The 27642-nt window shown below is 33.2% G+C and overlaps 1 protein-coding gene across 1 annotated transcript; it reads right to left on the reverse strand.

Moving 5' to 3' along the window:
- Window positions 1-20501: 20501 nt before the first annotated feature.
- On the reverse strand, window positions 20502-23407 carry LOC127115570 (protein DETOXIFICATION 21). Its single transcript, XM_051047085.1, has 8 exons — window positions 23113-23407; window positions 22453-22991; window positions 22053-22139; window positions 21859-21915; window positions 21388-21626; window positions 21131-21249; window positions 20930-21016; window positions 20502-20768 (listed from the first exon to the last, which is right to left on the reverse strand). The coding sequence occupies exons 1-8, from the start codon at window positions 23377-23379 to the stop codon at window positions 20673-20675; spliced, it is 1491 nt and encodes a 496-aa protein (XP_050903042.1). The 5' UTR covers window positions 23380-23407; the 3' UTR covers window positions 20502-20672.
- Between the last annotated feature and the right edge of the window lie 4235 nt (window positions 23408-27642).

A 27642-nucleotide genomic window follows, 5' to 3' on the forward strand; every position in this document is an offset into this window, starting at 1 on the left:
ATGGTACGGATTCAAACCGAGCTTAAGTCATTTGCGTTTTTTTGGTTCGGTAGCGTTTCGATATATTCCGGGTCAACTTCGAAAGAAGTTAGATTACAAGGGTGAAAAAATGTTGCTTGTTGGTTATCATCCTACCGGAGGCTACAAGTTGTTTGATATGAGTAGCAAGAAGATCCTGATTAGTCGAGACGTGATCGTGGATGAAATTCAGACTTTTGACAGCAGAATTTATGCTATACCAGTCCAGGAAATTGATTCCCAGAAAGGGGAAATTGATTTCCAGCCCGAAATTGCACTTCCTGAAGCTGCTAAGATTCGAAATGCAGGCCCAGAAATTGATTTACCACATGGGGAAATCGATTTCCTGGGAGGAAATTTGAATTTTCAACCTGTTAATGATGCTGGACAGCAACCATTCACAACAGAGAATGGTGAATCGAGTAGACGACCAGCGAGGCAGAGAGGTATGCCTCAAAGACTCCGAGATTGTGAGGTATTCCGTGATAGTGATATCAATAACGATGGTGATCTCATTCATTTCGCTTTAATGGCTAAATCTGAATCGGTAGATACGAAGGAGGCATTAAGCGATCCAAAGTGGATGAATGCAATGAAGGAAGAGCTTGAATTGATTGAGAAAAACAATACTTGGATGTTGGTTGACTTACCGAAAGGTAAAAAGGCAATTGGTGTGAAGTGGGTCTTCAAAGTGAAAGCGAATCCGAAAGGCGAGATAATCAAGCATAAGGCTCGATTAGTTGCAAAGGGATTTTTGCAAAAGGAAGGCATAGACTTTGATGAGGTATTTGCTCCGGTTGCTCGACATGAAACCATCCGGTTAGTTGTTGCGATAGCAAATAACAATAGCTGGCCATTATATCAAATGGACGTCAAATCGGCATTTTTGAATGGTCCATTGGATGAGGAGGTGTATGTTGGACAACCCCCTGGTTTTGTTATTCAAAATCAAGAGGCAAGGGTCTACAAGTTGAGGAAGACACTATATGGTTTGAAACAAGCTCCAAGAGCTTGGAACAAACGCATAAATGGTTTTCTTAACGACATTGGTTTCAAAAAGTGTGTGTCCGAGCATGGTGTTTATGTGAAATCGGGTGCAAGCGAAGGAGTAATCATACTTTGTCTATATATGGATGATTTGTTGATTACTGGAAGTTGTGAAAAGTACATTTCAAGCTTCAAAGAAGAGCTTATGAAGGAGTTTGAAATGAGTGACCTTGGGTATGTGAAGTACTTCTTAGGCATAGAGTTCCAAAAGTCAAAGTTGGGGCTGCTCATGCATCAAAGTAGGTATGCTTTGGAGATCTTAAAGAGGTGTGATATGGAGTATTGTAATGCTGTCATAACTCCAGCCGAGGCACGATCACAACTATCCAAAAGCGAGGAAGAGTAAGATATGGATCCGACTCAATACTGGAGATTGATTGGATCATTGCGTTATTTGTGCAATACGCGGCCAGATTTAGCATTTAGTGTCGGTATTGCTAGTAGGTTCATGGAGAGGCTAAAGGTATCACACTTGGCAGCGGTTAAGAGGATCCTTCGTTATGTGAAAGGCACTCTTGGTTGTGGAATTTTGTTTCCGGCAAGTGACACGGGCAGAAGGTGCAATTTACTTGGATACACCGACTCCAATTGGTGCGGAGATAAAGATGATTGAAAGTCTACGGCTGGTTATGTCTTTATGTTCGGCGGAGCACCAATCTCTTGGTGTTCTAAAAAGGAGCCGGTGGTTGCTCTCTCTTCTTGCGAGGCGGAGTACACTGCAGCGTCATTGTGTGCATGCCAAGCTGTGTGGCTTGTGAACTTACTGCGTGAGCTGGACAACAGCACGAGAGAAGCTGTTTTGTTGTTGGTGGACAACGTTTCAGCCATCAATCTTGCTAAGAATCCCATAGCACATGGGAGGAGCAAACACATTGAGATGAGATTCCATTACTTGAGAGATTTAGTGAGTTCTGGACAGTTACGTTTGAGCTACTGCAGAAGTGAAGAACAAGTAGCGGACTTGTTGACGAAAGCGGTTACGAATGATGTTTTCAAGCGAATCGTGGTGAGGTTGGGCATGAAGAACATTGAGCATTTGACTTAAGGTGGTGTGTTGGATGATTAGAATAAGTCAAATGCAGTGTAATTGACTTTTGAAGTGTTTTTGGAGAATAAGCTATTTTGGAAGGCTTTTTATTTGCTGTAGAAATAGCAATTTTCTGAAGCCAAAACAGAAAAACAGTTTTGTTTTATTAGGCAGTTTTGGATGCTTTATTTAGTCTGTTTGTTTAGTGGTTTGTACACTATAAATAGACCTCAATTGTAATATTTGTGGTTAATGCCTTCAGATAATACCATTCAATATTCTCATCTCAATTTTTCTTATTTCTCTATTTTCAGCATCTTCCTCAATTAACCTTTCTACCACCAAAATAACAACTTCCACCATTGATTCACCTTGAACAAGTTTGATCTTGTTCCAACATTAATGTGTCTAACTTAGTCTAATTGATTATTTTTTTTTAAAATTTACGTTAAAACAAATTTATTTCTTTATAACTAAAAATTCAAATAAAAAGAACAAAAAAGGATAATTATATAGCTATATAACACACCATAATTTCTAAATTAAACTAAAAGCATTTTTTTTGCAAGTCAAGTTGATTGGCTATTGTCACACCTTATCAATCAACAAATCAATCTAAAATCAATTTAAACTCCCCTAAATAGCTTTTCTCTATTCCTATACATTTAGGCATTTTTCCAATCAACTCTGATGCGTTGTGATCTTTCTATAATTAAAAAATAAATAAACATACAACACTTTTCTAGACGAACTACGGTACTCTGATTCTTCAATAAACTTGAGGATACGTAGGCACAGAGTTGTGACACTCTGGCGAGTACAATAATAAAAAATATTTTTTTGTTCCCCTTCTTGCTTAAATCTTTTCTTAACAATAACTTAGCATTTCCCTTGTAAATAAATGAAATAAATTATTAAGTAGAAAAGTAGATAAATAGGCAAACATCCATTAGATGAATATATTAATCCTAGAACTAGAGAAGGATCCCATTGAATACAATGGAGATGAGGGGTGTCTAACACATTCTCCTCACTTAATTGACTGCCGAACCATGACGTCCTATCCTTACTTTTAGGTTTTATCATTATTTTCCTATTTCTTAGGAACAAAAAAAATATGGTGGCGACTTTGTAATTTTCCAGCAGCTACAATCCTATTTCTCTAATTTTCTAAATATATAATATTCTAATTAACTTCTCATAATTCAAATTTTGGTTCAACTAAAACTAAACTTCTCTCCACTCAACACTCACTTCCCTTAATTCACAAAATTTGTCAAACTCTACACATTCTATCAATTTCTAATTATCTAATTTATTAAATCTCCCTAAAACTAATTAATTAAACACAACTCTCCGAAATTACTACTCACCGGCCAAACCATCCAAAATCACCCAAAATAATTCTTTAAATAACATAATCAATTAATTTAAATAAATAATTAAATAAAATACTAATTAAGTCAGGGTATTACACCAATGACTTGGAACATTGCCAAACTAAAACGATATTATAGTTAAAAGGGCTATGCATTTGTTTATTTCACTCTCTTCTGTGTAATAGAATGACATATTGATAAATGCAATTATTTTTCTATCGCAATTTCTATCACATTCTTTTCTGTTATTCTCTCGTTTTAGGATACAAGAGGCAAGAAAGAATAAGCACATCTCTGCACAACTAGCGCACCACTCCTTCAGAATTAGCCACTCCAAGGGTGTCGAAGGTGGAGCCTAGAGACATCCACCTCGACCCGAGTAATAACTCAAGGGTAGGGACGGGGATCCTACCATTGTTCAGGGAAGGTTCTTTATAATGCAGAGCACTTATCTGACTGCAATTGCAAAGTTGTGACCATGTGCCACCGATCCCCACTAAGGGAAAGTCACTACGAAGAAAATAACATACATAATAGTGAAAGCTAAACAGAACACATATACACTACAACAAATGTCATTTAGTTTACATAACAACAATATATTACAACGATTCAATTCTTGCGACAAACATAAAGGAATCTTGAAAGGCACAAATATTCAAAACAAGCTGCTCCAGTTGGCCCACAACATTCCTGAACGCAGTTTCCTCCAGACTATCGTCGGAAAGATCTAGAAGTTGTTTATCTAGACTGACACAGTTCTCTAGAAAAGCCTTTGGCTTCCTACAATGATCAGTTTTCTCTTCCTCAAGCTCGATCTCGACCGCCCAAGCACTTTAAGATGAGGCCTTCGTCATAAGCTCAACTTCAAGGGATACTTTCTCCCATTCCTCAAGCAGGCCCTCGAGCTCAGTCACCCGATCATCCAAGATCACAAGAGAGCTATACATATTCACATCCTCTAGGAAAGAAGACATTTGATCAAAATGGTGGTGCATCCAGGAAGCATCCCTTTCGAAGCTAGTGACTTTTGACTTAACAAGTCCATAATGAGCCTTCAAAGACTTGAGCTCTCGAGAAGAAGCACCCATGATCATAAGTTCCTCATGGTCTACCGTAAACCGAGTCATGAGGGAAGATGCTTGCAACAACTAGAAGGCCGACTATGCCAACAAGCCAATTTTTCATGTTTTTGGAAGTTTACACACGAGGGCGTATGCCTCGGAAGATACACAATCCTTTTACTTCTACGACGATCTGAGCCATTCGACCAACCAACATAGGGGGAAACGAGAGAGAAGGACTCTCAGTGCTTTTGGCAATTAGATAACATAAGTAGAACTAGGTTGTTTCGACCTTTTAAAAGGACTCCCCGAGGAATTGCCTTACCTCGGTCCCTTTTAGCTCCAGCTAAGGCATCTCTATCATGGGCAAAGGGCTTTAGCACCCTACTGCAGGTGTAACTCAATCGATTTTGGCCTTCTTCCTCTTGAGTGAATTTGAAAAGGGGAAGATCAACAAATAATAGGCAATACAGGCTCACCGACAAGAAAAATATTATTTAGATCACTACAGATAATTAGGTAGATTAATTATTTTGTAATAAGATAAAATAATATGAGATAAATAATCCTGATTAAATAATTATTTAAGTTGAATATTTGTTTAATTTAAATAATAATTTAATTGAATAAATATGAGAATCAGTCATTTTTGTGAATAATGGAGAGTATGAGGTGGAAGGAGAGAGATTTAGATTTGATTGGGTAAAAAGTGTGACTTTGAAAAGTAAGGCCATATAAATACTAAAAGGTGAGGAGAAATTAGGTTAGAATGCAAATTGACAGTACATGAAAGGAGGCAGAGAAAATTCTGGGAAGAAGTGCAAAGTTTGAGAATAGAAATCCAAGGAATTTCTAGGATTATCAACCTTATTGCAAATCTGAGTTAATGGGTGAAATGGGGTGGGGGGATTGTCTACCATTGGGTGATTTTAGGCATGTAGGATAACGAAGGTTCATTACCCTCCTATCAGTGTCTTAGGGGGTGATATGAGTTTTCCCATATTTTTTCCCTTTTTGTAAAGATCTGATTGTGAATTTTGATGTGTGTTGCTCTAAGACCCTAATTGGAGGATTTGGAATAAAACCCACAAGGCCTCTATCTATGATGAATATCGTATGAGTTACGTGTTTTTTTGGCTATTTTGATTTCTGTTATGTTGGAATATTGTCCTCAGGAATTGAACGATTCATTTAGGGTCAATTAAGTACCTTGAGACCTCTGAATCGATTATCTCAAAATATTTCCCAAATTACTAAAAGCTACAATTTTGTGCAGAAGCAAAAGAATTTTGATTTTTTTTTGAAAAACTAAACTTTTGAAAAATCTAATAAGTTTGGCAAAAATCAAAAAATCAATAATGGGGTTTATGCCACAACGACGGTGGGTCAATTTCGGTGCAATTCTCGATTTCATGCGATTTCAACTTTTTTTGATGTTTCAGGTGTTTTTGGCGTTTTCTGATTTTTGGGCATTTTATGGAGTTTTTAGAGTTCAGAACTCTTTCGGTGAAAATATTGAGCAATTTTTGATGTTAAGCCCTTTTAGTGATCTTAGGGTCACTTTTGAGTAAATTGAGGAAAAACTGCCTAGTAGAGTTATCACTCGTAAATTTTTAACCTTTTTGAGACATTTTGAGAAACTATGAGTTTTTTTGAGACATTTTGAGAAATTATGAGTTTTATAGAATTTCGAAGAAATTATGAATTTTGAGATGTTTTGAGCTATATTTTGATGAGTTGAAGTTTAAGGTAATAACATAGCTTTATCTCTCTGAGAAGAAATGATTTAAATGGTTTTAAAAACATATTTTTGAACATAGTAATCCAGGGAGGGATTACAGCGATACCTTTAATGACGATTGAGTATAGTAATCCAGAGAGGGATTACAACGATGACATGTGAATGACGAATTATAAGTTCAAAAGTGGAGCCTTTTTGAGAATGTTTTGAGACTTGTGTTTTGTGATTGTATGATGTTCCATGTTTGTGTTGTTTATAAATCATGTATTCATTTATATCTTAGATATGTATGACTTCAGTCCAGAGATTGTCTGGTTCATATAAGAACTATGATGGTCTCATGTCTAGAGAAGGACACATTTTAGAGAGGATATGGAGACATGGGAATATCAGTAACATACCTATAATCTTAGTGATTTTGGTACCACATGCATTTTGAGAAGGAGTTAGGAGCATTGCATTGCATTCACATTATTGTCTATGTGATTGTGTTTTGAGTTTGACTGTATTGTATTATAATTCGTTATTACTATCCTGTTCTGCTGAGTTTTTACATTAACATTTGTTAGATGTATTCTCACCCTCTGTTTGTTATTATGGTGTTTGCGTTATCCGAGAGTACAAATAATCAGGTACATGAGTAGCCAATGAGTTAAAGAATGACGTCAATGCCCCTTTAGCTTTTAACATTAGGTATTAAAGGATTCATTATGATATGTAGCACTCAGTATGGGATGTCTTCCATTATGTGTGTTATGTTTTTTTTATGTGGGAGTTTGTTATTGAGAAATTTATGTCGAACTCGTTTAGTTTCGCTACTTATTTCTACATGACTATTTGGTATTTTATATTTTTATGCTATGATGAAGCATGTGTGATACTCTAATTTGTGAATTTTTTTGAATTTTTTTATTAAATATCGAGTTGGGGATTAGGGTGTTACACAATGTTATCAGAGAAGGTCGGTGTGTTCGGCCAGGTTATTGTGATGTTAATTGTTTCCTATGTACGACAAGTGTGGGAACACTGTCAATACAATATTTCTTCTAATAGTTGTTTGCCGTTGTAACATCGAAATGGATGGAAGAAATGATCGCGCTATTGCTGATGCCTTGACAACTTTGGCTCAAGCATTACAAGCTCAACATAATCCCATGTTAAAGGTGGTGAATCCCATGGACTGGACATGTTTATGAGAAACAAGCCACCAACCTTCAAAGGAAGGCATGATCCAGAAGGCTCACAAGTTTGGTTATATGAGATCGATAAAATCTTCCGAGTGATGGCATGTGGAAACGCTCTGAAGATTCTTTATGGTGCTTATATGTTGTCTGAAGAAGTAGAGTATTGGTGGGATAATGCTAGATAGAGGTTTGAGGCTAATGGTATAGTGATTACTTGGGATATTTTCAAGGGAGCATTCTTGGAAATATATTTTCCAGCTGATGTGCATAGCAAGAAACAAGTGGAATTCCTTGAACTTAAGTAAGGGAATATGATTGTTGTAGATTATGCTGCCAAGTTTGAGGAGTTATCTAGGTTCTGCCTTCACTATAATGGGGCGAAGGCTAAAATGTCCAAGTCTATCAATTTTGAGAATGGACTTCACCTAGAGATTAAGCAGTTTATTGGGTATTAGGAAATTCGTCAGTTCTCCGTGTTGGTTAACAAGTTTCGTATATATTATAAAGACAGTCATGCTAGATATTCTAATTACAAGAGTGTCCGTGATAAGAGAAGTGGTAATCAAAATCATGGAAAACCTTATATCGTCCATGATGGAAAAGGTAAACAAAAGCTTTAGCATAAGAATAATGGTGGAAAAAGTAAAAATGGGGGATGTGCTCCTGCTCTTCTCAAGTGTTTCAAATGTGGGGTTCTTGGTCATCATGTTGCAAAGTGTTCTACTTTGATATGCTTCAAGTGTGGGAAGGCAGGGCATAAAGCTGATGAATGGAAGAGTATTGTGGTAACTTGTTTCAACTATGGAGAGATATGTCATATTAGCATACAGTGTCAAAAGCCTAAGAAGACTCAAGATGTGAAAGCTGTTGGAAGAGTGTTTGCTCTTGCAGAAATCCTTATGCCGTTCATGATGGAAAATGTAAGCATAAGTTTTAGCATAAGAATAATGGTGGAAAGAGTAAAAATGTGGGAGGTTCTCCTGCTCCTCTCAAGTGTTTCAAATGTGGGGGTTCTTGGCCATCGTGCTATAGAGTGTTCTACTTTGATATGCTTCAAGTGTGGAAAGGCAGGGCATAAAGATAATGAATGGAAGAGTATTGTGGTAACTTGTTTCAACTGTGGAGAGATATGTCATATTAACACACAACGTCAAAAGCCTAAGAAGATTTATTGAAGGTTTGAGGTACTAGTTTCATTAATAAAATTCCCTTAATTACTATTATTGATATTGGTGCGACACATTCCTTTCTATCTATCGATTGTGTGAAGAGATTGGGTCTTGTGGTGTCTGCAACGAATGGCAGTATGGTTATCGATACTCCCGTGAATGGGTCGATAACTACTTCTTTGGTTTTTTTGAAGTGTCTGTTGACAATATATGGTAGGGACTTTGGCATCGACTTAGTTTGCTAACCGTTTAGTCAACTTGATGTGATCTTGGGTATGAATTGGTTAGAGTTCAACCGTATCTATATGAACTATTATAACAAGACAATGTTGTTTCTTGAGTTTGTAGAAGAGAAAGGCCCGCAATTTATTGATGCGATACAGGTTGAAGAATTCATGAAAGATGAAGCTCAAGTGTTTGTGATGTTTTATTCCTTGTAGATTAAGGGTAAAACGATGTTGGATGATCTTTCTATAGTGTGTGAATTTCCAGATGCGTTCTCCAATGACATTACTGATTTACCACTAGAGAGAGAAGTTGAATTCACCATAAATTTAGTACCCGGTACCAGACATGTGTCTATGGCACCGTATAGAATATCTCCAACAAATTTGAGTGAAATAAAGAGTCAACTTGAATATCTACTTGATAAGAAACTTGTCAGACCAAGTTTGTCACCTTGGGGAGCTCCTGTGTTGTTAGTGAAGAAGAAGACAAATATATGAGATTATGTGTTGATTATCGTCAGCTGAATAAGGTCACCATCAAGAATAAGTATCCTCTTCCAATTATTGTCGACCTTATGGATCAGTTAGTGGGTGCTTGTGTTTTCAGTAAGATCGACTTGAGATCGGGCTATCATCAGATTCAAGTGAAGGATGAAGATATCTCAAAGACTGCATTTAGGACATGTTACGACCGTTATGAGTACTCTGTGATACCATTTGTAGTTTCTAATGCTTCTGGTGTATTTATGAAGTACATGAATAGGATCTTCCATCCCTATTTATATCAATTCGTAGTAGTGTTTATTGATGATATCCTTGTGTATTCTAAATCATATAAAGACCATGTTGAACATCTTTGTGTTGTGCTACATGTGTTGAAGGGGAAGAAGTTGTATGCCAAGTTATCGGAATGCGAGTTCTGGTTGCGAGAAGTGAGTTTTCTCGGTCATGTGATTTTCAGTGGCGGTATAGTAGTGAACCTTTCTAAGGTAGATGCAATGCTAAAGTGGGAGGCTCCCAAGTAAGTTATAGAGGTAAGAAGTTTCTTAGTGTTGGCTTGCTACTATAGAAGATTTATTGAAGGCTTTTCTAAGTTGACCTCACCTTTGACCCAGTTTATTCGAAAGGGTCAAGCCTTTGTGTGTGATGTGATATGTGAGGAGAATTTCCAAGAATTGAAAAGAAGTTGGAAACAATGCCAGTGTTGATATTGCCAGATCCAAAGGAACCTTTTGTAGTGTACTGTGATGAATCTAAGATGGGATTGGGCAGTGTGCTTATGCAGAATGGGCAGGTTGTAGCTTATGCTTCGCGATAATTGAAAGTTCATGAGCGGAACTACCCTACTAACGATCTAGAGTTGGCAGTTGTGGTTTTTAAGCTCAAGTTATGGAGACATTATTTGTATGATTCTAGATTCGAGGTATTCAGCTATCACAAGAGTTTGAAGTATTTGTTTGATCAGAAGAAGTTGAATATGAGGTAGAGAATATGGTTGAAATTTTTGAGGTTTTAGGACTTTGGTTTGAACTACTATCCCGGTTGTCATACCTAAATTTTGACCCTGAATCATTGAATAAATACATTTATCATAGCATTTGCCTCATATGCATAGCATAACATGCATTTCATCTTGCATAATTCCTAAAATGTTGATCAAAATAATTTTTGGATCTATAGATAGACTGGTTGAACTGATTCTCAAATGTACGTGAAATTAGCGGGCATAAAATTTCAAAAACGAGCTTGCAGACGTCAATTTTATTAATCTACGGTTCACGTAGTTTAACCTGGCGTGCTCATTTTATTTTTTCGACTACTTTTTTGGTCGCATTTTGATCAACTTGAGCCTTTTAACCGATTAGTTTTTATTCTAGAATTTGATCAAAACCTGTATGTTTCTGAGAAATTTATTTTGTGCTGATTATTTTAGCGCATCGGATTTTAATTTTTCGAGCATTTTTACGCCCGAATTTTATTCATTTTGAATCATTTTATTTTTATTTTTTAGTCAAAATATTCATAAGAAATAAATAGAATTAATTATATTTTCATTATAATTTTGTCTTACTTATTTAAAAGCATTTGATTTTTATTTCATTTAAAATTTAAAATTTAAAATTTATTTTTAACACTCTAGGGGAATTTTTGAAAAATAATAAAATTTGAGAACCCTACTCGTCCATTATATAAGTTTGAGTTGACCAATGCATGCATGAGGGAGCAACCTGGACCAATCTGAAACCTACAAGGAGGGGCACATCCTTATCCAATCAATACTCTTTTACATTTTTTTTGCATTTGCGCGACCTCACCACCTTCATGGAGGAAATCCCTTCCACTAATATCCAAATGCATTGACCATATATCTATCATCATATTTTTCGTTTGACATTTTCCCCTTCAACAAACCATAACAATCATTAACCTTCACACTACTCACCATTCTTCATAAAGTTCACATGCTCTTCCTTCTTAAACTTCCCCAACAAAAGTTCCACAAAACCACGTACAGTACCTCCCATAATCACCTTCCACCTTTTTCGACGCCAACTCATATTTCCTCCACCACGTGTTGCCAGCGACGACACTACGACACAACAACGACAACCGCTATTGCTCATGTGAAGCGAGCCCTCCGCCACAGTCACATTAGACTGCAGTAACCTCATCACCATTATTCATAGGATCTGAGCTTTAGGTAGATTTAATCTCTTTGGTTCTTTGCCCTTTTTTTTTCCTTTCTATTTATTCTGTTTGGATAACCTTGTTGTTGTGGATGTGTTTTTTTTCTTTTCCATTTGTGTTAGAGAGGATTTGTTTTTGTTTGTTTCTATATAGTAACCTTTTTGTGATTAAGACTGAAAGAGTTTATTAAGTTTTTTTTGTTAGTATTATGTTTAGATTGAGCTCATGTTATTGATATCTGCACCCTTCCCATCTCCTTTCTACACCCTTTTTCTTTCTTTTAATTTTATTCTTATTCTTATTTAGTTTTTTTTTATTTATCTCTTGTTTAAATTTAATTAATTAAGTTAGTATGTAGTTTTGGTTAAATTTATATTTTATTTAGTTAATTGGATTTTAATGATTAGTTAATTAATTATTTGTGTTTTGTTAAGTGGATTTGTTTGATTATTTGTCTATTCCATTTCAATGTGTTTAGTCGATTTAATTAGATAGTCCATGTTCATATCACACACGTAACTAATCATGCTCAACATCTCACCACATTTCACAATCGATTCAAATATTCTCAAATCATTTTTGAAACCCTAACACCATTTTAGACCATTTTAATCCATTCGCATCACAAATAAAACGTTTGGTCCAAACGTCAAACCAATTTCCAAATAAATTCAAAATAACTAATAACAACTTAGATCATTTCAAAGTTGAAATAAAAAGTCTACCTGAGTGAAAGGTCCAGTCATAGTCCCAAGTGTTAGACTCAAGTTGTAAGAGTTTGCAAGTCATAAACACTTGTCTTTCGCTAAAAAATCCCAACGCGTCTTTCTTTCTTAATAAATTGGAAGAAAAATACTACCTAGGTGAATGGTCCAGTCATAGTCCCGAATACTAGGCCCAAGTTTTAAGATCTTGCAAGCCATAAGTGTCCGTCTTCCCTTCAAAACACTTGTAAATATTCAAACCCTTTTCATAACAAAATTGGAAGAAAAAGACTACATGGGCGAAAGGTCCAGTCCTACTCCCGAGTATTAGACCCAAGTTGACAAAGTTTGCAAGTCATAAAGCCTCATCTTTCAAATCAAAAATACATCTAACACATCAGACTTTTTTTCTCGCAGTCGTGCGATCTTCAAAACCTTTTAAAAAACAAAAGATATTTCATCTCGAGACGATGCAAAACAACACTTCGTCCACATATGTGTGAGTTGAGATAAGAGACGTTTTCCCGTGAATATTGATATCCAGAAATCTATTCAATGTGATGCAAGCGCCCACTCCTCACATGTTTTGGGTAAAACAATGTTTTCTGTCAATTGATACAAAATAGTTTTTGCTAAAATCGACCAACAAACAAACATTTTCTATCCAGAACTATGTAGCCTTAAGTTTTCCATCGCACCCGAAGATACGTAGGAACTAGATTCAAAGTCTCGTTAGGCACCCTAATAAAAAATAAACCTTTTTTTCATATTCTTTTTCCTCTTAATAACTCGAGAAGGCTAACATTTTTAAAGCAAACACTAACACGCACAACTAACTAAATGGTTCCCGTTGAGTACAACAGACGTGAAGGGTGTTAATACCCCCCTTGCGTAATTGACTCCCAAACCCTGATTTGGTTGCGACGAGCATACTCATTGTTGTTCTTTTTAGGGGTTTTATCGATATTTCCCTTTTCCCTCTTTGGGAATAAATAAAGTTCGATGGTGACCCTATTAAGTCCATCCCGTGAGCATGTGATTGCGCTTGACGAGCGTCGTGTTCTCATTTTTCGAGGTACGACACCGGTAAAACCAATGTTGTAGCAGATGCTTTGAGTCAGGAGTCCTTGCACATGACGACATTGATGATTAAAGAGTTAAACTTAATTGAAAAATTTAGAGAATTGAGTTTGGTGTGCAAGGTGATTGTAGATAGTGTGAATTTGGCCATTTTGAAGCTGACTAGTTATTTTCTTGACGAGATCAGAGAAAGTCAAAAGCTGGATGTAGCCTTGGTTAATCGTATTTCATTAGCTAATGAAGACGAAGATTTTAGAGTAAATAAGAATGGGATCCTTAAGTTTCGGTAAATATAGTTTGTGTACCTGATGTGCCGGAACTTAAGAAGACTATTTTGGAGGAGAGTCACCGAAGTGGGTTAAGTACTCAAGAAAATGTTTTGGTGGCCAAGAATGAAGAGAGACGTTGCACAATTTGTATATTCATGTTTTACTTGCCAGAAGTCAAACATTGAGCACTAGAAGATGTCAGGACTAATGCAACCATTGGATATTCCCGAATGGAAGTGGGATAGTATATCAATGGACTTTATGACTGGATTACCAAAAATCCCTAAAGGGTTCGATGTGATTTGGGTGATCATGGATAGGTTGACTAAATCGGAAAACTTCATTCGAATTAAGATTAGTTTTCCACTGTAGAGGCTAACAAAGATATACACCGCGATATTTGTGAAGCCTCATGATATTCCATCCAGTATAATATCGGATAGAGATCCAAGATTCACATCCAGGTTTTTGGAGAGCCTACAGGAAGCTTTGGGTACTAAGCTGAAGTTAAGTTCTGCTTATCATCCACATACTGATGGTCATACTGAGAGGACTATTCAGTCTTTGAAGGATCTTTTAAGGGCTTGTGTATTAGAGCAGCAAGGTGCTTGGGACGGTTTTCTTCCGTTGGTAGAGTTTACATATAATAACAGCTATCATTTGAGTATTAGAATGAAGAACCCATTCAAAGTGTTGTAAGGGAGGAGGTGTACGACTCATCTGTGTTGGTATGAATCTAGAGAACGTGTTATACTTGGACCAGAGATTGTGCAACATACTACAAAGAAGGTGAAGATGATCCAAGAAAAGATGAGGGAATTTTAGAGTAGGTATAAAAGCTATCATGATAAGCGGAGGAAGGTTCTTAAAATTTGGGAGGGAGATCATGTGTTTTTTAGGGTCACACATGTGACCGGTGTTGGGAGGGATTTGAAGTCTATAAAGCCTATTCCCTGTTTTATTGATCCTTATCAGGTTTCTCAGAGGATTAAATATGTTGCTTATATGATGTGTCCTTTCTACCGCATCTTTCGAACATGGATGACGTTTTACATGTGTCTCAACTTAGGAAGTATATTGTTGACCCATCACATATTATCCAGATGGACGATGTACATGTGAGAGAGAAGCTGATGGTCGAAATGTTGCCCATCAGGATCGAGGATCGAGAAGTGAAATAACTCAGGGGGAATGAAATCTCTCTAGTGAAGGTTGTTTGGGAATAACCGAGTAGAGGGAGTCTGACTTGGGAGCTGGAGAGCCGGATGACGGAGTCCAATCCGAATTTGTTCTCATCAGGTAATTTTCTAGGGCAATTTTTTTAAAGTGGGGGAGAGTTGTAAGCCCTAACTTATTATAAGAATATTTTATTTATTTATTCATGCGAATTACGTATTATATAATTTGGTTATTTTCGGAGCGTAGAGGTAATTTGATAATTTACTAATTATCGGGAATCTGAGATTTGAGAGCAGATGAAATAATATTATTTAGATTATTACAGATGATTCGGCAGATTAATTATTTTTTAATAAGATAAAATAGTAGGAGATAAATATCCAGATTAAATAGTTATCTAAGTTGAATATTTACTTAATTTAAATATTTATTTAATTTAAATAATAATTTAATTGAATAAATAGTAGAATTGGTCGTTTTTGTGAATAGTGGAGAGTAGGAGGTGGAAGGAGAGAGATTTAGATTTAATTGGACAAAAAAATAGGATATTGAGAAGTAAGGCCATATACATACTAAGAGATGAAGATAAATTAGGTTAGAATGCAAATTGACGGTACGTGAGAGAAGGCAGAGAGAATTCTGGGAAGAAGTGCAAGGTTTGAGAGAAGAAATTCAAGAAATTTCTAGGAGCATCAACCTTATTGCAAATCCGAGGTAGGGGAATTGTCTACTCTTGGGTGATTTTAGGCATGTAAGATAGTGAGAGTTCTTTACCCTCTTATGAACGCCTTAGGGGTTGATATAAGTTTTCCCTTATTTTTTCCCTTTATATAATGATCTGATTGTGAATTTTGATGCGTGTTACTTTAAGACCCTTATTGGGGTATTTGGAATAAAACCCCTAAGGTCTCTATCTGCGATGAATATCGTATGAGTTACATGTTTTCTTGACTATTTTGATTTCTATTGAGTTGGAATGTTTCCCCAGGAAATTTAACGACTCCTTTAGGCTCGTTCAATTTCCCAATTGAGTACCTTGAGACCTATGTACTGTTTCCCCTAAAGAGTGTCATGAATCAATTATCTCTGAATTTTTCCCAAACTACTAAAACTAGATTTTTTGGCAGAAACAAAAGAATTTGGAATTTTTTTGTTTGAAAAATTGAACTTTTGAAAAATCGGGATGTTTGGCAAAAATTGGAAAAATCGATAAGTGGGGTTTCTACGGTATCCGGCTGTTGGTCAACCGATTTTAGCACGATTCCTGATTTCGGTAACATACCTCTGATCTCAGTGATTTTGGTACCACATGCATTTTGAGAAGGAATTTGTGGGATTGCATTGCATTCACATTATTGTCTATGTGATTGTGTTTTGAGTTTGATTGCAATGTATTATAATTCGTTATGACTATCTTATTCTGCTGAATTTTACCGTTAACATTTGTTAGATATATTCTCACCCCTATTTGTTGTTGTGGTGTCTATACTCTTCGGGAGTACAGATAATCAAGTACATGAGTAACCGCTGAGTTAGAGGATGGTGTTGATGCCCCTTTAGCTTTAATTTTACGTCTTAGAGGAGTCACATTGATATGTAGCACTGGGTATGTGATGTCTTCTGTTACTTCTGTTATGTTTTTTTATGTTAGAGTTTGTTGTTGAAACTTTCATGTCAAGCTCGTTTATTTCTGTTGCTTATTTCTACATGACTATTTGGTATTTGAGGTTTTTATGCTATGGTGAAGCATGAGTGACACTCTAATTTATGAATTTTTTTGAACTATTTTATTAAATATCAAGTCGGGGATTAAGGTGTTACAACCAGACCCTTTCTTTAAAGGGGGTTTACATAAAAAAGGTGGAAGTGGAGTTTTTTGGAAGCTAAAGCCATGTTTCCTTGGTATTCGTACCAGTACTGAAATACCCTTACAAAGGCCCAAACAATCATATGAAGTTACGAAGGAGGAATATGAAGGTGATCCAATACTTGTTTCTAAAAAAATGTTAATGTAAGTTGAACGCTAACTTTTGGATTATACAATCATAAAAAGGAATAAAACATCCTTCAAACTTGCTGCATACTCTCTTGTCAACAAGAATGACCGATATCGTCCAATTTTAAGATCATCCTACCTCAAAGAAGGCTTCCCTCACAACAACTTCCCGAGTATAAGGGGAAAATGTCTATAGATACTAAGGATCCACCCAGGAATAATCACCCGTGTTTACCGCTGCCATCGACTCCTCCACCCAGCTATACTTCACTGCATCGACTGGCTCCACCAACATTAATCCTTTTTGAGATAAATGTTTAATCTTATAATATTCGTCGGGCGTGATCCAAGACACTACATTTGGACGACCTCAAAGATTCAAATAAGCCTTCACTTTAGCATCGTTGAGTTCATAGTTGTTGGTTCTCAAGCCAAGATGGATGTAAATTTTAACGCTCTCTCTCATCAGCTGATTGACCTATATTTCCTCATCGATCAAGATGGGAGGGGTCATAGAGACCTTGACATGATTCACCTCTCTGTTGGCATTTGATAAAAAAGGCTTTTAATGAGTCGAGTGAAGAAGCTCTTTCCTCAAAGGAATTTCCAAATACCCTTTCTAAGTTAGAATCATCAAATAAAGGTATAACTCACTACTATAAATAATATATTTTATGATAAAGTTTTCATCTCACCCAATAAAAAACTGAGGTATAATGCCAAGGCGTGCCAAGTTTTATTTTTTGTTTAAAAAAAATAAAAGTATCACATATTCCCTTATTTTCTAAATATAACCGAGGAAAAAATAATTTATGACATATTTTGAATCCCAACAAATGTAGTTTATCTTTTTATTTCTTTAAAAGTGGTGTTTTTCCTTTCCTTTTATTTTTTATTTTTAAATTAATGATCTTTTCCTTCAGTTTTATTTAATAACCAGGTGATTAAATAATCAAATTTTACTATAAATGCACTTAATCAGATTTTATCATAAACCTAACTTATATGTAGTCACTCTAAATTTGTATGCATCATTCTTTGGGATAGATTGCAAGATAAAAAAAACTCTTCAATATTCTTCTATCTTGAAAAAAACATTTTTCCGCTCCTGCAATCTATCTCACATAATGGTGATAATGTTGTTTTTGTATTTTTAGAATAACTTTCTTATGTTGTCAATCAAAGAAAATACTCTATAATTTATTGTTTTCCTCGGTTGACAATAATGAGAAATTTATTCCTAAACATATTGTAATTGTAAGCAATTGCAGTACAGAAAATGGTGAATGGTAAAACATTGAAAAGGAAACAAGACATGTTACTTTCAAGTTTTTATCATTCATCATTTTTTGCAAGTAATATATTACATTGGTTTTTTTTATAAAAACAAGGAGAATGTCCTTATTTTAACAACGCTCAAGATATTGTCAACACATTAATCCACAAGAAAATTTCTACATCCACCATTATATATCTTGTTCTATTTCCTGTGAAACCATTTTCCATGAAAATATTTTCTCAAGATAATGAAATCCATTGAGCTTGAAAAGAATGCGCACAAAGGGTATACAATTTTTTTTTGGATAACATCAAATATTTGTTGTTTTCCAATAATAACTTGATAAGATTTTTTGTTTTCAAAGACTCCATTGTCAAAATCAGGATTTGTTTAAACAACGTGTTTTAATATTCTGTATAAACAATGTAATTAAAAAAAACTTAATCCCCTCGATTTTTATAGAAACCGAGAGGAATGAGGTACTTGGGATGAAACATATTTTATTGTATTTTTTTATTTAAAAAATACATTTTACCTCGGTTTTGTGTAATAACCGAGGCGAAATATAAGTGTGTTTATTGAGTTTCTTTAATGTCCTTAAATAAATTTTTGTCGTCCTTTTTGCATGAAACCTAAAGGATATTATAAAAGTATCATGAATATTAAAAATTGATAATGAAATATTTGACATGAAAACTTTGAAACTTAAAGAAGTTTGAAAAAGTTCTCTATGATGGATTGCAAGAGTAGAAAATCATTTGAGTTTAAGGTTTGTGTTCTTAAATAGTCATATAACTGATTATTTTATTTATCTAAACTTTTTTTGTTTATATCAGAAACAAACGAATGAAATATGCAACATTTAATCTTCCCCAAAATTCAATGAAACGAGGATCCAACATTTTTTCTTCTCCAAGATATCCAACATTTGTTCTTCATCGACATCGATGATAATGAATCAGATTCAAAAGTTGTTATATATTTTTACTTTAATATTCTGTGTAAATAATGTAATATTCTGTGTAAAAAATGTAATTTGTAAACAAATTAATTTATTAATATTCAGTGTAAACAATATAATGAGTATTTAATTTTTTTTTATCTTTCCCCTCAATTTTGACCATAAACCGAGAGGTATATGACACTAGTTTTGAAAATATAAAAAAACTGTTGTTAGAGATCGAACCAATGATCATTTCAACTACCCCCTCAGTTATTCTAAAACCGAGGGGTATAATGGAAAGTTTTCATGACACTCTTCATTACCTTGCCTCTATAACTGAGGTTAAATCAACTTTGCATCCGAGGTTAAAATTGATTTTTGTAGTAGTGACTCATAGTTCTAGGCGATCATGATCAAGAGGAGTTAGATAAAAGTAAGGGGATGTCCCCATTCTCGAGGCAGCTGAAGTTTCACTCTCACAATCACTCACTAAGTTAACAATACTATAACTTATCCTGACTAGAAAACATAAAATGCTGAAGATAAAAGATTGATATAAGGAGGGTACTTGGTGGTATGAGATTGATAAAGCGTATAAACTCTAGTCAAGGAACTACAATCGTCCTTATTAATGCTCTTCGTAAGGAAGAGGTGAAGGTGTTTGTCAATAAAGTGTATGTCAATGAACTTGAATGCTAAAGATTGCAAAAAGTTTCCAAAATGTTATACTCCTCATATTTATTGGTGAGAGAGGTTGGACGATCCAAATTAGCTAAATAAGGGAGTTATGAAACCAATAACTAGGTTTTTTCTTCGGGGATACATGCAAACTCGAGTGCACTCAAATGCACTATAAGTCGCGTCATGCCCTAACCTGTTGCGTCAACCCACATATTAGAAGTAAGAAGTGAAACATTTCAATGATGAGAGTGCATTTGATGCATTTTTTTCCATTACTTTTTCAACAGACTCCAAACGTTTCAGTTCGAACTCACACCACACAACATCTTAGAGGCCGATCAAAAACACTAAAGGCTTCCTTAACTTATTCGGTGCACAAAAAAACCTTGGAGGCAACTGTTATGGTCTGTAAAAAGGCCTAAATAGTTAATGCCTAATTCATCTCAAATCCACTCTATCTGACCCAAGATATAAATCAATTCAAAAAAAGACAAGATACACTTTCTAATATCCACTTTTCATTATACTTATCTTTAATCTTAAACTAACTCAGACATTAAAGTGCTAACCATGCACGTCAACGTTGCACTGCCGTACAGGAAATAAGCACCATTGATTTAAGAAGTTGAATTCGCCAACTACATCAATATCTTATTCCCAAATGAAGCATATATATATATATATATATATATATATATATATAAAACTCAATCCATCTTACTCGACCATAGTATTTATAAAAAATCAGATATAGACACAATATCATCACTTTACATCACTACTATAAATTATTACGCCAAATCATTCGACAGTTATACAATTAGGATAATTAGATAATTATCAATTTAGACATCAATAGAATAAAACACAAATTTTCACAATAGCATAAATCAAAACCTTAATAAATTTTTTACTTCTCGGACTTAATTGGTTTGACCGATAATATATCAAATTCAATACTCTAATCAAATAGATAGTTGATTTGAATTTTGGAACACTATTCTTCGTTAGCTAAGAGCCTTGTTCCACTTTCATTTGACTCTTGAGCTTTGTTGGTAGCCCATTTAATGATGTTCTTTTGAGCTATCTCTACCTGTAAAAATCCAAATACAATTTTTTTAATAATCTTCAACTTAAAAAGAAAATAACTTAAACTAAAAATAAATAAAAATAAAGGAAAACCAAATTAAAATGGATGAAATAGAGAGTGAAAACATTATATAAAAAAACCTAGTAATAGACTAATAAAATTACCTGCTTTTTCCAATCAGTTTTACAAGTAATGATAATAAGCACTATAGTTTGAACAAATGTTCCAAACAACATCCCAATCCAAATACCCTGCAAAATAAAAGTGTATAGACACCATTGAATATCACTTTTTATAATCATTTTTTTTATATATAAACTTAATATAAGAAATGTATATAAACTAACTTAAAAAAGACTAGTTACCTTGATTTTATAATTGAAAACAATCCCAATCACCACTCCAACAGGAATACCAATTATGTAATAACAACCAATGTTTACATATGCAACAATGCTTTGCCATCCAGCTCCAACAGAAACCCCTATTATAAGATTATAATGTATATTTTAAACTCATTTAAAAAAATAATATAAAAATAATTTTTTTTAAATAATAAAAAAGTTTTGTAATCTTTAACCCTAAACTCTAAATCCTATTAAATTATTAAAAGAAAGATTACCAGAGAGCACAGGTTGAATACTATTCAATAAGATTGAAAGTGCAAGCAAAAAAGATAAATCTCCAACAGCATTAACCACATCAGGATCTGGAGTGAAAACATAAGCAATTTTTTCCTTTAAGAATAGGAATATCAAGAAAAAAATGAATCCGATGACGAATGATGTGAGAACAGTCATCACAATCGAAAATTTTGCATCTCTTGAACTCCCTCTTCCAAATTCATTCGCCACTCGAACCCTACAGAATGACATCAAATGGTTCTTTAGAATAACGACAAGGAACAAAAGAGAAAAGAGATGGTAAATCGCAAAAAAAAAAATCAACATGATCTTGGTTATGCCGTTCGACTAAATATATATACATTGTTGACTATAGAGCAATTGTAATTTCGTATTATTAAATCTTTAGAATCACAATGTTATAAGTCATATATGTTATAACAAGAGACAATGATGAAAAAAGAACTTACCCAGCTGCAGCAAAAAAGCCAAGGGCAATCATCATTTCCCACCCATTGATGTTTAGGCTGCAAAAATACAACAATTTGATGCACTAATGATAAGATTAATTTCCAAATAAATTTTTAAGCATGGATTATATCTCTTGATATGAAATTGTAAAATAAAATATTATGGTAAATATAAAAAATAGATAGAAAATTACCATATAGATAGAGCACTAATGACAACCTTAGCATCTTTCATGTTGCCAGTTAAAAGAATCAAAATTGTGGTGTACCATGTCTCAAGGCTGTAAATGCATATAACCAAAGCTTTATATTAATATTAGATTTGTTTAATAATCACAAAAATTTATATACACTCTCACTTGAAATTAAATTCTAATATATTATAGAGTCTATCGGTTAGGATAATTCACAGACTATTTTCACGCACCAAATTTTACAGTGTTTTGCAGGAGGGAGTACATTAGAAAATCTGAAATCAAGATATAATTTGACTAAAGTTATAAAACCTGACAGCCCTCAAGGTATAAGTATAAATCAGTTTATTAAATTCTAATAGTCACACATAATTTTAATTAAAAAAGTGCTTAAACTTACCACATCATGACTCCAGCTGAGACAGAAAGCTTGATACAAGGCCAAAGATCTTTAAAAGCCAAAAATGAGAAACCCTTCCAAGTATCAGGACATTTAGTCATGATAAAAATGAGTTGACCAACATTTGGTAACCACAATGCCAATAACAGTGATAACATTGCACCAGTGAGTCCAAGTTCTAACTTAATAGTCAAAAGCCAAGACAATAGAAGGTGAACAGCCATAGAAAATGCAGCTAAATAAGCAATAATCACATTCTTGCTTTGTGCTTGCAAGAATGTTTGACAAGAGAATGACACAATCATAGCAAAGCCAGAACCTATTGACCAAAGTGAAATTTTTCCTGCCATTTCAGCAATGCTTTTTTCTTGACCTAATGCCTCTAAAATTGGTGTAGTAAATATGAAAAGAGGAAGAAGTAAGATTAATGTCAAAAACAGTACTATCCAAGATCTTTGGAGATATACTCCAAGCATGTGGTATTGTTTTGCTCCATATGCTTGTCCACAAAGTGTCTCCAATGCACTTGCCATTCCTATCTGCATTTTTACAATTTTTGTAACATTTTGCACTGAAAAATAATTTAATATTCTACCGGTAAATTAAAGTAAAATTAATAAACTATAACAGTAAAAATTTTGAGAGAGAAAAATGAATTACCAATATACCAGTAGCAAATCTGTTTAGAACAGTCATGACAAGTGCATAACCAGCCAGTTCGGTTGAACCAATGTGTCCAACAAAAGCTTGAGTTACAACAGTAATGCCAAATGATGAAAATCTTGTGAATATTGCAGGCCCTGCTATTATCCAAATTTTCTTGCTTTCTTCCCATACTCTTCTACAAAGTGATTCTTCATTTTTAATAATCTCAGAATCACTTTTCTTCTGCAAAAAACTTTCCCTTAACTCATCTTTTCCTGCCATGGATTGATTATTGCTATTGAGCTCCAATTTTTTTTTTTGATAGAGAAAGATAATTCATAGAATGCAATAGCACAAGATATATATAATAAGAAAAATTACATTGTTTATGTATTAGAAAGTTATATAGATATTAATATTGTATGCATATGGTAAATGTATTTTTCTGTGGCATTAATGTAGAATATTATTTGACTTTAAAAATTAAGTATCTAGAACTTTCAATTAGTGGAAACAAATTATAACTTCATATTATTTTTAAAAATAAATGTACAAATATTTATATGGGAAATGTAATTTGATATTTGGGTCAAATTTTAATGTTTTTTTTGCATATAATAAAAAATTACTTTTTATATTTATTGAATAATTAATGAATAAAGTTTATCTAGATACACAGTTTATTTAGTAAATTTAAATATTAAATTTTTCTTAAAAATAAAATTGGAGAAAATATTGAATAATAATAACATCTGGCAAAGTTTCATGAAAATATTCAAAAAAATTAATTTTTAATATGTTAACATGATTAGAAAAGAGTAAAGTATTTATACCATATTTTATTAAATGATATATAAGAAATAAACTTCTTAATTTTCGTTGACTATATAGTATCAATACATTATAAAAATGTTTTACTTTTAATAAAATATTTATTTTCACTAAATAAATTTAATTACTACTCATCACTTAAATATCTATGAAAATATTTTAAGAATAGCATAATACATCTGTATTATTGCATTAATTAATTTTATAAATGTATTAAAATAAATTTATTCTATCAAAGAAATATATACTATTTTTTATTTAAAATATTAAAATTAAATTACGATTTAAAATTTATCCAGAACCTAATTGTAAACATGATGTGGTTGTAAAAGAATCTTTAAATATTTACACTGTATTAAAATCTATGTTTATAGTGATCTATCTTTGTTTTGTTAGTTAGGTACTTATGCGTTTAAATTGGATTTTATCATTGAATTTTCATTGTGTATAAATATTACAAAGGTACATTTCTCTTTGAATGATATATTAGATTCAATTTAAATATTATAATTTGTAATAAAATAAAAATATTTACTAACACTTGCTTTTGGAGTAAGTTAGTATATATATATATATATATATATATATATATATATATATATATATATATATATATATATATATATATATATATATATATATATATATATCTATATATATATATATGTATATATATATATATATATGTATATATATATATATATGTATATATATATATATATATATATATATGTATATATATATATATATATATATATATATATATATATATATATATATATATATATATATATATATATATATATATATATATATATATATATATATATATATATATATATATATATATATATATATATAAAAGTGGAGATCAATTTATTTAAAAAATAATTATATTTAACTTATTCAAAATCATAATTTTTAAAATTAGATTTAATAGAATTATTAATTAAGTAAAAAATACTAATTTAATCTTTAAATTAAATCGTTAAACATAACTCAAATATATAGAGTAGACACAAAACACTAATTTTATTTAATATTATAAGATTAATACTTAGATGTACAAAATCTAATAAAATGACAAAATGCATAATATCTTTCGGTTTAGTCTAACTCATTATCATCTTCACATGCTTAGTACTCTTGAAATTTGACACTTATGTTGTTGTCCTCTTTCATCATCATTATTGATACTTTATTGCATTAAAAAATAGAAACAAACTACAAATAAACATAATTAGCCGAAACACAATTCTTACAAAAATTCAAGACAAACAAAACTAACCTCGATATTTTTTAACCCTTAGTTACCCTATCGTCTTCAAGAATCCACCATATTCCTTACTTTACTGTCTACTCTATAAACATATTTCTTTACCTATTACTAGTTATATGAACTCAGAAGTAGAAGTAAAGAAACTATGTATACACGCAGGAAATAAGGGTACTGAGATGTAATTAAAGATAAGAAAAGCTAAAAAATAATAATTATAATTATCGAAATACATATCAAATATCAACCATGATGTTTATAATAATGAAAAAACTGTATCAATCAAATTCAATAAGAAGGACAAACACATAAGAAAAAGGGAGGCCACGATTTTGCAAAAAATAATCTGAACAGATATCTCTATATACCTCAATAAGTACAACCGTCTTTGAGAAATATAAAGTAAAGATTTAACACAAAAAAAATGACCAAAGAGAATTCTTACTTTTGCAGAGATGAAAAGCGATGGCGGCGTTACGGGAGGTGCACTCGCAGTAACACAACAACACAACCGATGACAGAAATACGAACGGCGGAACATAGTAACATGGTTTCGTTTAGTCTGTGACTTTGTTTCATCGTTCATGACATTAGGTTTTTGCAAAATATCTTTCCCTTTTCTTTCACCCTAAGAAATGGTTAATTTTTTTGGAAATTTCTTATCCTATATTCTATGGGGTGGAAAAACACTCTAAGAAAAATTCAAAATGCCTCAGATTCCGAAGATGTATTTTCAGACGTATATTGTCTTAAGTCAAAACCTTACAATTGATCCGGAGATGCATCTCCTAAATATTTTAAAACATACCCCATGCATCCGTCTCTGAAAGGTATATTTTAAATATTTATTGGTCTGGAGATGCATCTCCGTTTAGAGTTTACGGAGATGCATCTCCGTAACCTATCAAAACAATGCAAGTTAAGTTAGTTTTATGGTTACTGAAATTTTGGTAAGTAGATCATGGATGTCGTACACGATGTCACGACACCAAGGTCAGTACATTGTCACACCACAAACAATATTATGATTTAAATAAAAGAATGAAAGAAAATAACACAAGTAGTTGTTAATCCAGTTCGGTGCAACGTCACCTACATCTGGGGGCTACTAAGTCATGAAGGAAATCCATTACCACAAAATTAGTTCGAAGTTCTAAACAACCTTAGATTTTACAAATTTCTCACCTAATCCCTACCTCTGGACATTTCTATCTAAGACTCTCCTAGATATGAGACTCATCTCACTTCCCTTCAATCATACACAGTGATAATGGCTTTAATCAAATAATATAAGACACTCTTCCAAAATATATAATCCACTCTTGCTTAAAAGCTTATGAGTGATTTAACAATTACAACTCAAAACACAGTCCAACTCTAATATCAATGATATATAAGACTGACTCATAAAATACAAAGACACGAACCCTAATTTTAAACAATATTTTGTAGTGTTTCGACGCCTTCTTAGGTTTAGAAATGGTCTATAAATAGTAGTGGAAAGACATGGGCTTCGGGCTTGATTCACAGTAGATCCAAAGAATCTGCACAATCTTCTACAAATTTGATTTCAATCAGATAAGATGTTTCCTAAAATATTTTGACATCTTTACTTCGTAAACAAGTCAAGGATAAATAGTCTTTTTCTTTTTAGAAAACACTCTGCATAATTCATGAACTAAATCTTCAGAGTATCTTCAGATAAACCTTAAATGGAACCAAATCTCATAAGATACTAAAATAGATCACACTCCAATGTTGAACCAACATGTCAGGACATCTTGTTCAACATCTGACAATAATACTTGTTTTTCTAAAATGCAGTCAATCACTACATATCAGACCTAACAATCCTCCCCTTTGGCAAATTTTGGCAAAAACAACCTTTTCATATACCAACAGGAATGAGATAAGAATCATAGTAACAAACCCTTATGCAAACAATAAAGAAAAAAAACTTTTTCCTCCAAGAACACCAGAGGCAGGCACAGCGAAAAAAACTCACCTCATACTAGAGAGATAAACTCTCACATGAAGAACCTACCTAAGAGAAAAATAAATTCTATTTAGTCAGGACATTATTCTTGACATTATTAGCATTAACATCCCATTCGTAATAGCACAAAAAAATGCTCCCCCTGAGTAGCAGATCCAGAGGCAAGAGCTACCCCAAGAGATACTCCCTCTCCATACATGCTCCCCCCTTAGTGGGCAAGACTAACTAATCAAATCAATAATCAGAACTATAATCACAACTTTCTACTCCCCGTTTTAACTATCAAGTTGATGAGAATAACCAAACATCAGAGTTAGGAGATTAATGAAAAGCGAGTTTACAAACCAAACACAACCAAGAGTACTTTAAAGTTCAAAACCATTCAGGGAATGACCCACAAAAAAGCAAAAGAACAAACAACACACAAAAGAGTCAGAGTGCT

Source organism: Lathyrus oleraceus, chromosome 1 (assembly GCF_024323335.1).
Source record: "Lathyrus oleraceus cultivar Zhongwan6 chromosome 1, CAAS_Psat_ZW6_1.0, whole genome shotgun sequence".
Lineage (NCBI taxonomy): Eukaryota > Viridiplantae > Streptophyta > Magnoliopsida > Fabales > Fabaceae > Lathyrus > Lathyrus oleraceus.